Consider the following 12,493-nt stretch of genomic DNA (forward strand, 5'->3'; position numbering starts at 1 on the left):
CCAAAGGAAAAGGGAAAAAAACGGTCCAGCAGTGACAGAATGTAGGGTGCAGAAGGGTTGAATATAAGAGGGCTAAGAATGATAGATAAGAGGGCAGAAACAAAAGCCAATGCTAGTGTCAGAGGAGTATGAGCGACAGGCAGGGATTCGACAAGGAAACCCCGAAGTACTCGAATAAGAATCAAAACTTACACTTGCAGCAATAGAAGGTCGAACACAGTAAAAGAAAGTACTTCCCCAAGAGCAGGAAGAAGAGAAACAAACCGCTAGCGCGCTGCACTCTGCCCGTTTTTTCCCCCTCAAGAAAAGTACAGTGACCAGGAAATTTCCCGTGGACCCTTTCAGTGGTGGTCTTGTCACCCAGTCAAAGTTGAAGAAGTGGTAACGGTTAAGCAAGGGATTCAACGGATTGGAAGTCAAGACCGCCGATGATAAATAGGCGGTAATGCTAATTGATGATGGTAAAAGTTTATCTGGTTTTGTTTTTCTTTTCTTTTCCTCTAAACTGTTTTGATTTATGAAAAAGGTTGAGTCAAGAAAAAAGGTAAAAAAAAAATAAATAAATAAATAAATAAAAAATAAAAAATAAAAAGCAAGAGGCTAAGAAAAAAGAGAAAGAGAGCGAGGGCAAGAAAAAGAAGAAAATAATAATAATGGCGCTTTCAATTGGGACAGCTCTAGTTCACTAAACTAACTTAGTATACTAGTAGTTTGAACCCCGTTTTGACTTTTGCGGTCAGTTCCAAACAAACAAGTCCATGGATCGAGTTGAGCTCCAAGTATCAGATGTAGTAATAATTGTCAATTTACATCAACAGCCTTACATGGGCTGAAAGGGGGGAGGGTAGCACAAGAAATGCAGATTCATGAGAATAATTCTATTCTCCAGTTCTTCAGCACTTGGATATCAACAAATCACTTCAGGGTCTTTGTGAAGAATTCTTCCTTCATCTCACAAGAATTTTATGTTTTTCTAGATGGATTTTTCCCATCTTCCATTTTTTTCTTTTTTCCTTTTTTCTTTTTTTTTTCTGTTTTTCTTCTCATCTCCTCCCATTCTGATTATGATTACATTGGATCAATTACCTGGGTAATACCAAGTGTTTTGCCCCCCCCCAATCATCCAATGTGCTGTGTTCTGTTGGACCCCCTCCGAATAAAAACCCACTACTGTCACACTAGTGACAAACACAATCAACTCATTGATGTATAGTTTTTTTAATTTATCACCCCCAGTCTAGGATCTGAGATGTACTATGTACTAGAAACATAGGGTACAGGACGCGCGACACCGACCCAAAGCAAGAAAAGAAAAATCCCATACTAAAAAAGATCAGCCACACACAATTCGGCTTCGATTCGATCCAATCCAAAGCAGAAACACTCACGGTGCCCAAATCCACATATCAAAATTCCATTGATCTCCTGGAAACGGGAGAATCTCACTGACGAATTCGTAACCCAACCTTCGAGGCGTTCTTCCCTTTCCCACAGGACTGAAGGAAAAAGACGGACAACAATTTTTTCTAACATGTTATTTTATTTTTAGCTGGGGCGGGCCAATCAGGGCGCAATGATCTACTACCTATATGTAACATGGTTAAATGAGGAGGGATGTGGAAGATCATGGAAAATTAGTGGATTGTGTAATGCGTGATCACCAGTGGATTCCATAGTCTTGTTCACCTACGAGGAAGCAGTGCTACTAACCTGGTACCTAGTGCTAGTAGTAGTCGTCACTCCCGGATTGTCCTGCCACAGAATACTATCTAATACTACAGATGAAACCTCCTGGGGGTGAGTTTTGAAAAAAGGGCGGAAATGTGGCAACAATGTCCCTACCTGGAACAAAAAAAAAAAAAAATAAAAGAAAAAAAAAAGGTCACGGGAGAAAAACAAGTTACCTGTTCCTTAAGGGATGAAAAAGGCCATCTGGTAATGAGTATTAACTAAGTGGGGAAAACCCAGAAAAGTCCAACTGGAGATTCAGACTCCGTATGGAGCAAGACAAAAGTGATCAGCAAATCAGGGAGAGCCAGGATGTGCGGCCAGACACAAAAGAAAGTGAGTCTTCCTTTCTTGTCCATGGGTCACGACCCAGAGATTCATCGTTGGAATCCTTGGATTCAGGAAATGACAGTTATTTTTAATTTGATTAAAAGTGATAATTGTAAGATTCTGGGTCAGGTACGGAGTACAATCCCTTCGTCTCCTCTGTTGTCTTTGGGTTAGGGTATGGGCGGTCGATCCTTTCTTTTCCTTTCGGGAATCTCTTGAAGAGTAAGTAGTTACTCCGTATCCTCCCCTCAGTTTCCCCTCCAGATCGAAAATGAAAAAGAGTACACCGTAGAAAACCCACTTATCCCTTCCCTCTATCGAGGACAAGTCTTTGCACCCTTGGTGTGAGCTCCTGACTGCAGTTGTGTACAACGTTGATTTGTTTCTCGACTGCAACTGCTGCTGCAAGTCTCTTGGTGGAGCCCTGTGTAAAGCCGGATAAGAGGGTACAGCTAAAGGATATACACCATCAGCAGCACCGTACTCCGTAGTCGTCGTCGTCTCCTCCTCCTCCACCAACATCCATAATATGCATTATTATAGGGAGCGAAAGTGATCGATTGGCCCCGTCCCAACCCTTGATAACTGACTACCTAACACTAACCAACCTATAACATCCCCCCGTTATAATAACGCCGCTGGGATAATCATGAGCCTACCCCATATTTGGGGAGCAACTTGGCCAAACACCACAGGCGGCGGTTCTGGCCAGCTTATTCAACCATTGAACTATATTAGCATAGTTTATCCAGAGTATAAACAAGTGGTTTGATAAGTCCAAAAAGTATTGTCAATCCTGCATACCTTGCTCCACCATGTGTATCACAATCCACACATACACATACACACACACTGCAGTTGTGTCAAGCCCACACCCCCCCCCCCCCCCCTTTTAACATTCCAATAAGAAAAATTCTTTCCTGATTTATTATTATTATTATTTTGACCAAACCCGGGGGGTGTGTGGCTTCCCCCCTCCTCTCCTCTCTCTTCTCTTTCTCTCCCTGTCTGAGGATTCGGGTCAGAACAATAAATAAAAAACCAGAACAAGATTACATATTGTGGATTAATATAGTGTAGAATTCCAAGGCAGAGATCGATATATACCCTCACCCCATGCAAGGAATTCCACTACTATTGGAACATACCCGTCAACAATGGGGTATCTTTGATTTGATAAATTTTCTTTCTTGTTTCTACCCTTTTTTACCTCTTCTATCGGTGAGAGCTTCAATCTTCTTTATCCTCGGCTCACAATCAACCTCATGATAAATACTAGTAGTTATCAAAGATGGCACGTTAATTACTCAACCTACTTTACTCATCTTCAATCGCCAAGTCCAAAGCAATTAATAATAAAGCCCACCAACCAACCAACTAACTAACTAACTAAGATAACGAGCTAAGAAGAGAAAAAACCCCATTCTAACTAAACAATGGAATGGCGGACTTGAGCAACAGAATGGTGTGGGTGTGTGTGTCTTGCCTTAGCATTGAAATTCTGATTCTGATTCGATACCCACCGGGCTAAAATACTGATTTTAATTAAAATGGCCCTGCGATCATCCCCAAACTAGTGACCAGCTGGCAAAGGACAACACGAAATGTGTGTCCCAAAGGTTGGGTCCAATCTGCTTCACTCGCGTTTAGTTCGAGGACACTATACCGCTTGCGTTAATGTAGGGGTTTTTATTTTTTATTTTTTGATTTCTTTTGATTTTTGGGCTTTTTTTTTTTCTTTTCTTTTGCATATTACTCGTGGTTCGAATGGATGTACTATGTACATACATATATTATTTTCTGTACTATGTATATGCATGTAGGGACAGTTGGCTAGCATGGTGTGGACAAATCCTGGATTCAGAGAACCAAGAACAGGAAATATGGAAACCCAGAGGAATACCAACTCCGAATGCAGGTATTCTGGACTAACAAAGAACAGAAAACGAAATGAGAAAATAGCGGCGACACTGGTCACCATCAAGGAGGATACACTACTCCGTTGAACGCGTGCACCCTCGGCCCACTTGGAGAATTCTGACCAGAATGTAGATGGGGCAGGGAAATTGTGAACTCCGACTCTAGGTGTTTTGGACACAAGGAAGCTATCCAGTTCAGACAAGCTTGGTTTCAGCGTAAAACGCCGCCTACTCAAGATCTTGATATAGGAAGAAATGAAAAAAGTAAGACTTTGTTGAATCGAGAGGAGAATTTCCTGTTCTATTAACACATGCTCCGGATAAACCCTTTTTGCGTGGTCCCCAGCCGTTAAATGTCATTAAAGTTACAAGTGTAGACAATCCTCGAATCCGTCAAGGACTGCCTCCCAACAAACAGAAAAAGAAACATTTCAAGTATGCTCATCCGACCCAAAAAGGTATGAAGGCAACCGGTTCCAGTACAAACGAGAAAACAAACACCCATACACCGAGCAGAGGGCATAGAAATCAAAAACTATTGGTATGTATACATATCATATGCGTGTTAAAACAATGGTGAAGAGAGAAATCTCTAGATGAGACAAGAAAGAGGATATAGGAGAGGTACAGGGAATCAAACAACCATGAACCTTTGCAGGAACAGGGCCAATCAGTTGTGGTACATTTAGGCCTTGTTCTCGCCCTGGTTGGCCTCGCCGGACTGAGACTGCTGCTCGGCATTAGCCTTGTGCATCTTGTCGAAGAGGGTCAAGCTGGCGTTCTGGAGCTCATCGGTCTTCTGCTTGAGCTCCTCAGCAGTGGCGGTGCCCTCGCCGGACTGGTTCTTGACAACGAACTCACGGAGAGCGGCAATCTTCTCACGGATCTGCTCAGCCTCGGCCTTGTCAAGGCGGTCCTCGAACTCCTTGAGAGCCTTCTCAGTATCGTTCAAGACGCTGTCGGCACGGTTGGCAGCCTCAATGGCAGCCTTGCGCTCCTTGTCCTGAGCACCGTACTTCTCAGCATCCTCAACCATGGACTGGATCTCATTGTCAGAGAGACCAGAGCCAGAGGCGATGGTGATGGACTGGTCCTTGTTGGTGGACTTGTCCTTGGCGTGGACGTGGACGATGCTGTCGGCATCGATGTCGAAGGTGACCTCAATCTGAGGAACACCACGGTGGGCAGGGGGGATACCAACAAGCTGGAAGTTTCCGAGAAGCTTGTTGTCCTTGACGAGCTCACGCTCACCCTGGAAGACCTTGATCTCGACGGCGGTCTGGTAGTCGGCAGCGGTAGAGAAGGTCTGGGACTTCTTGGTGGGGATGGTGGTGTTGCGGTTGATCAGACGAGTGAAGACACCACCGAGGGTCTCGATACCGAGAGACAGAGGGGTGACATCAAGGAGAAGGACGTCGGTGACCTCACCAGCAAGGACAGCACCCTGGATAGCGGCACCGATGGCAACAGCCTCGTCGGGGTTGACAGACTTGGCGGGATCACGACCGAAGATGGACTTAACGGACTCGGTGACCTTGGGCATACGGGTCATACCACCAACCAGGATGACGTCCTGGATCTCGCTGGCCTGGAGGTTGGCATCCTTCAGGGCCTTGCGAACGGGCTCAACAGTGCGGCTGATGAGAGGGTCAACGAGAGACTCGAGGTTGGAACGAGTCATCTTGAGGTTGATGTGCTTAGCACCGCTGGCATCAGCAGTGATGAAAGGAAGGTTGATCTCGGTCTGGAGAGAAGAAGAAAGTTCGATCTTAGCCTTCTCAGCGGCCTCACGGATACGCTGGATAGCCATGCGGTCGCCGGAGAGATCGAGGCCAGACTCCTTCTTGAACTCCTGGACGATGTGGCGAACAAGGTTGATATCAAAGTCCTCACCACCGAGGTGAGTGTCACCATTGGTAGACTTGACCTCGAAGACACCCTTCTGGATCTCCAGAACGGAGATATCGAAGGTACCACCACCAAGATCGTAGACAGCAACGACACGGTCAGCCTCCTTCTCCAGACCATAGGCAAGGGCAGCAGCAGTAGGCTCGTTGACGACACGGAGGACGTTAAGACCAGCGATCTGACCGGCATCCTTGGTAGCCTGACGCTGGGAGTCGTTGAAGTAGGCGGGAACAGTGACGACGGCGTTCTTAACAGGCTTGCTGAGGTAGTTCTCGGCAGTCTCCTTCATCTTGTTGAGAACGAAACCACCAATCTGAGAGGGAGAGTACTTCTGGCCACGAGCCTCAACCCAGGCATCGCCGTTGTCGTGCTGAACGATCTTGTAGGGAACCTCCTTAATGTCACGCTGAACCTCAGCATCGGTAAACTTGCGACCGATGAGACGCTTGGTGGCGAAAAGAGTGTTCTCGGGGTTGACAACAGCCTGACGCTTGGCAGCGATACCAACGAGACGCTCGCCATCCTGAGCGAAACCGACAACGGAAGGAGTTGTGCGGGCACCTGTTAATTACATGTTAGCCGCAGAGCTCACCAATCATATCCCGAGCTCCCGGGAACGAAAAATTTCTTCACGTACCTTCAGCGTTCTCAATGATCTTGGGGGTCTTTCCCTCCATAACAGCAACGGCAGAGTTGGTAGTACCTAAAAGAGACCCATTAGAAGCTTGTTTTGATGAATTGGTTGTCTGGACGGAACATACCCAAGTCAATACCGATGACCTGGCCCTTCACCTTCTCCTCACCACCCTCTGTCGAGTTCCATCTCCGGAAGGATGTGCTGGGGACTCTGAGGCCGGCGGCGCGGGTGAAAGCAGTGCGCGGGAGCTATTGCATAAAAAGCTAAGTCAGTTTTGATCTCGAATGCATTATGCGAATGTCCTGTTTGTTGGGAAGAAAACACATACCGCGCGGGTGATACGCGAAGGCAACATTGTGATGGAGAATTAAAGAAGATAAATAATACACAAATTAAAAGAAAATATAGGAAACTCCAGTCGACTCAATCGAAGGGAGTGATGAGATGTGGATGAGAGAGAGAAGGGTAAGTTGAGAGGGTGAGGAGTGATTAAAAGGAGATGATGGTTTTCAAGTCTTTTCCGGGGGAGAAGGAAACATAAAAAGAAGGGAGACCGGCAGTAGTAAAAATTGTCACGGAGAGCTTCGGCCCGTCGTCGAAGTTGGTAGAATCACAGCACCGTAGCTGGCCACCCAATGAGTAACCGGACTGCCTTTAGACCGCCTGGGTAACCGAGCCAATCGGCTTCGCCACCCACTAGAGCTGTGTTTCCCGCCGGAGAGAGTCCCATTCCTAGTGACACTACGGAGTTAGTAGGAAGACTCCGTAATAGCTGTGTGGAGGCTTTCGTTCGAGTCAGTATGGATCTTATAATTCCTTATCTTAGACGGTTTAAGGGATCATTCATGGCTTAGTCTTGATTTATAGACTGCACAAGAAGATCTCTACTACAACTGTAAGATCAATTGCTAACACGGTGGGGTTTTATTTTTCTTCTTTTTATGCTGTCAACGTACGGAGTAGGGATAGCAGGGAGAAGGCACTTAAAGATAGGATACAAAGGACAGAGATTAGGTCAGTACCAAATCTAGTTGATCCGTTTTATCTGATCAAAGCTCCTCAGCTAGCCTAGAACGTGTCTTTGTCATTATCCCAATCTCCCGAATGGACCTACTGTTATTATATACTCCGTACGGAGTAGTGTGGCGACATATTGGTATTGTACATTGGCCACCCGGTATGTACATACATACCAGAGAAGCAAAGGAGACGAAATTTCTTCTACTTCTTTTTTGTTTCCTTGCCTTTCAGTCTATTTTCTTTGTTTCTTGCCTTTTCACCGTTCTCCTTTTGGACTAACACCGTCGCCTTCTTTTTTTGCCTTTTTTTGCCCTTTTTTTTCTACTTCTATATCTTATCTACCCGTCCCTGTGATTCATCGTAAACGCTAGCTGTTTCTAGAAGTATCTCAACAACCCAACACTTGTATAATTTAGAACTTGCCAAACATCTATCGTCTAGTAGGCCTCGTCATTGAAGGGACGGGTTTCACTCTGACTCAATGGAATTGGACTGTTTCTCATAAGCGCAGAGACACCGTCGAGTATATAGAAGAAACTCAACTCAGGCGTATATATATAGTCGAGAACAACGATCTCATTCCAAGTCAAGACAACTATATTTAACTATCTATATTGTTTTTAATAACGAGACCCGTATTTCTCTTTGCCTACACAATACAAATGTAAGAAAACGATGAAATAACAAAAGGGAAGTATTGATGAGTAGCGCTACGTTTTTTTTTTTTTACAACATCATAGTACACCTAAACATACAATGGGAGACCAAAGATAAGAAAGTCCACAGACTACACTTTCTAACCGCAGGGAATCAATAATGCTTCTTGCCTCAATGAAGTCAAAGTCGCCTCCCTAGAGCATGACTTCCAGAAAGGTTGATATTAAACTGTTAGTATGTGAGATGCTTCGCACAAGTGGCGACGGGTGTTGGTTAGCATGATCGTATGATTGCCCTTGACTTAGGACTAGGATTCACCTAAGTAAGAGCCTTGATTCGACACTGCTAAGGCTGTGCGCTATTTGCTCCTAGGGAAGGTATCGATGGAAGAGTTCCCTCCGATTATATTTTTTAACGTTGGACGCGAACACTACCTACAATGTTCCTAGTAGGGGTATCTTTCGTATACCTTCAGATCAAAAGGTCTAACTGCCTGCTAGAGGCTAGGACGTCGTTACTTTGACCATCTTTCGCATCGCACGAATCGAGCAGATACACGGAAACTTTTGACATAGAACTATAACTATCCTTGCATATACTGCGGCCCATTTCCTTTTCCAAACGCCTGGAAGAAAATGCAATGAGACAAATGAATCAACTATGCACAAATGGATGCCTCTGAAGATAGCGAGTAGTGTGAATCCTTAACTGAGCTAGGAGATGAAGCAAACTGGGCGAGTAAAGGAAAGAAAGAAGAGAAGGAGAAAGAAGCGAATGTGAAAAAAGATGGTATCTCCAAGATTTCATGATGCGGGAGATCGCACATCAAGCCCAAACTCGAAGACGGAGGAAATAATAACAAACTGAAACCAACACCGTCAACTATACCCCTTTCCCATTGTCACCATGAATCCTTTCACAGAAAGGTTACCGGATCATATTAATTCAACATTAAGCGACGTCAAGTTTGAAAATGAAAAGTCATAGCTCAGCTGTGAAAGAAAACGTTGAGACAGAATGTTGTTCTAGCGGTAATTGACAACAGGGAATGTCTTCCGGTCCCCGATGTTAAGCTGGTATTCGAATATACCATCGACAGTTGCGACGTACCTATGCAAGTCAGTATCGTCATCGTCAATGTACGCCGGGAACCTACAATGTTCTGCCGTCTGCACCCCACCCAATTCCAGCAGTACTCCCTGGCTCCTGATCTCTGTGTCCAACTCCCAAGCTGCGGTCTGGAAGCTCGTTTAGGATACTCCTAATCCAGCGAGGAGAGCGAGTATTGTCGATTCCTAGTATCTGCTGCCGATACCGCGGGTGATTTCGGGTATGTGTTTCATTGACGACTTGTCTTTGTCGTCGAAGGCGCTCTGCTGCCACGTTGGTTCTTAGTTCTGTATTTGGTACACGTAGAGGTTCGTGTCGGGTACCAGTCGGGTTGTCTTGTCTCTCAGTATGTCTGTGCCCGGAACGGGATCGCTGATGGTCCCGTGGCCGTGGTATTGAGTCTACAGGGGCCGTGGAATAGTCCACCGTGGCGGACGGGCGCCCTAAAGTCCCATAATTCCGACTTCCTACGCCCGCTTCGTTGCCACTAGAACTACTCTGATCACTCGACGAGTCTGCAGCACGCTGACGAGTGTCGGATACAATCGATTGTATCTCGGACGGTGAAGCAGTCCAACTGAGTGTAATGCTTGGCTGCGGTTCTGTGTTTGAGCCGCCCGCCTCTGGAGTTCGATTGCGCGTTTCGGGGTTGCCCTGGGATAGGATAACAGAGGCTTGACGTCTAGCATTGTGTCTGCGCTCACTAGTTCCTGGCTGCGCTGAGGAGTCATCCCGTGTCGTGTCCTGAAGCGAATCTCCATGACGAAGGGGCGAAGTGGGACGAGAAGTACGATTGGACACATCTGCGGAACCTTGGAAGCGCAGACGGGGTGCAGGATGTGGATGAGCATTAGCTCTGGCTCGTCTCTCTGTTAAACCCTCCTCCAGCCTTGAGGTCCAGCGAGCTGTGTTCAGAAACTCTACGATTAACCTCTCCCTTTCGGTGAGATCCTGTAACAGAGCATCACGCAACGGCGGATTGTCGGACGCCTCCCCACCCAATTCATTTGGCGGAGTGTCGATGGATCCTAGGGCGGCCCGCTGTCCTGCATCCGCGCCGGATCCTGGGCTGTATCGACCATCAATTTCGAGTTCCAAACCCACCGAATCGTCCAAGATTGGCTCAGTTCGAACTTCCTCTATCTCAGGGTCATTCCTGTCCAGATGGATGATCTGCCTGCGTAGGAAACCCTGGCGAACATCTGCAATTCCAGCCCGGCCCTTGTCTTCGAGCCACACCAAGAGGTCCCAAGGCTCGGGCGCAAAAGTCATACAGCGCACAGCGCCACCATTGCAACAAAGCCTTGAGGAATTGAAATGGCAGATTATCGAGCTCTTCTCATTTGGTTCGTGGGTAATATCTCGAAGCGTTTTAACATCGAAAACAGTAATAACCCCGGATTGAGACCCAATGGCACACAGTCGACTAAATTGGGAGAATGCAACAGTAAAACAGCAACCATCATCGATCCGAGTACCGATCTCCATTTCAATGGAACGGAGAGGGTCCCAGTTCCAGCCTGTAAGCTTTTCGCCGTTTTCTGTTAGGACGGTTGTATCGAAATCTCGGGTGACATCATAGAAATACGCGCGGGTTTCATCACCAACTGCAGCCAGGATGGTAGAGTCTGGTGAGACGATCGCATAATTCATGCATGCCGGGTGATTGAGGACCTTGAGAACCTTCGAACGGGTTAGAGAATAAACGGTGACCGACTTGTCATTATTACTGGCAGTATTCATCAGCACGTCAGTGGTGTGATGGTAGGATGTGACCGCAATACCTGAGAATGATGATGTCCTCATCTGCTAAGCCTTTTCCATCACCAGGCAGTCGGTGGATGGTCACGGAGTTAACGATGCTGCCACCAAACTTATGCAGCTGGACACCCGGCAGCTGCGTTTGGTCGGCATCATGTACTGAATCCGGTTCTTCGCCAGAAAGCCAGGATTGGGAGAGCCTTGTAGGCGCACCAAGATCAATCGGCAAGGCACTGTCAATATCTGAAGGTTGAGAAGTTGATGTATCTTCCCGTACACGCACTCCCCGGTCGGAGATCCTGATCAAAGCACATTCACCATTGTCCGAACCTCCAACCGCGATCCAACCGTAACCCGCAGCAAGACATTTCGGTTCGAACGGGATAACAGCTAGGGTCTCTCGTTTTTGCGATGATATGTGAATTGTATATATGACTCTGTCGACGACAACGTAAATCTTATCAGGGTCAGCGGTGCTGATATAGTTGCGTAGTTGTTGGTGGCTAAATAGTTGTTAGTTCAAGTCAAGCGTGCGACCAAGCTGCGCCGAGTCTAGGAGACTGACAAATTTGGGATCTTAAAGGGAAAGAAGCGTCGCTTTTTCGGAAGGATTAGAGACTCGGTCGAATGGTACCTAGAATCGCAGCGCAGGGTGTTAGTTGACGGCGGAACGTAGGTATACATCATTACTCGTTGGATGGGGAAAGACCAACGAAAGCGCAGAATCCGTAGTCATGGTGAGAGGTCGAGGCTAAACTAAGGTGACATCGTTGGATATATTGATTCCCATGCGGTAGCGGCGTTGCGAGAATGACGGGGAGGCTATAGAGGCGAACCACAGGGAAGGTGAACACAGCTGGAGAGCTGAAAGGGATAGGGCCGCTGAGTCGTCAACGTGGAAGTAGAGGAGTGGTACGAACGTAATCGGAGAATGGTTTGGCGGGTTAATAATGTTTCAAAATGTTGGGTAGGAAGCGATAGCTCGATGTAATTAAGCTTGAGCTCTCAGCCCAAGTAGTAAGAGATCACCGCTCTTACTTGACAACCTTGTATTCCAGTGCGATCATGACTTTCGGCGGGAGTCATGGGCGGATGACGTAAGACTTGACACAAAGGCTTTTGGCGGTCGATCCGGGGAATGCGGTCAAGAGCAAGAAGTCCGGACTTGGACTCCAAGCATTCCCTTCTACTAAGGAACCCATTTATCTTTGAATTGCTTAGTCCGATTTGAATTTGGACGCATGCGGTAGTCGAGGTAATTTTCTTTTTCTTTCTGTGGTAATTTTTTTTGTCTTCTTTTCTACCCTAAAAGGTTAAATAAAAAGAACAACACAAGAATGCTAGTACTAAACTCTTATCACCTTTCTTTGAACTGCAAAGTACGGAGTAACATTGACCGCGCATGATCAACTACCTAAATCTA

At 46.4% G+C, this 12,493-nt stretch overlaps 2 protein-coding genes across 2 annotated transcripts; both read right to left on the minus strand.

Annotated features, from left to right (window-relative positions):
* Positions 1 to 4,662: 4,662 nt before the first annotated feature.
* ABOM_011104 (Hsp70 family protein) lies at positions 4,663 to 6,877 on the minus strand (the record flags this gene model as incomplete). Its single annotated transcript, XM_022538232.1, has 4 exons — positions 4,663 to 6,446; positions 6,523 to 6,588; positions 6,647 to 6,770; positions 6,851 to 6,877. 4 exons carry the CDS (start codon positions 6,875 to 6,877, stop codon positions 4,663 to 4,665), a joined length of 2,001 nt encoding a protein of 666 aa, XP_022383956.1.
* A 2,347-nt stretch (positions 6,878 to 9,224) lies between these two features.
* ABOM_011105 (uncharacterized protein) lies at positions 9,225 to 11,806 on the minus strand (the record flags this gene model as incomplete). Its single annotated transcript, XM_022538233.1, has 5 exons — positions 9,225 to 9,309; positions 9,356 to 11,038; positions 11,094 to 11,573; positions 11,636 to 11,704; positions 11,784 to 11,806. 5 exons carry the CDS (start codon positions 11,804 to 11,806, stop codon positions 9,225 to 9,227), a joined length of 2,340 nt encoding a protein of 779 aa, XP_022383957.1.
* Positions 11,807 to 12,493: the final 687 nt, after the last annotated feature.

Source organism: Aspergillus bombycis (genome assembly GCF_001792695.1).
Source record: "Aspergillus bombycis strain NRRL26010 chromosome Unknown contig00153, whole genome shotgun sequence".
In the NCBI taxonomy this organism is placed as follows: domain Eukaryota; kingdom Fungi; phylum Ascomycota; class Eurotiomycetes; order Eurotiales; family Aspergillaceae; genus Aspergillus; species Aspergillus bombycis.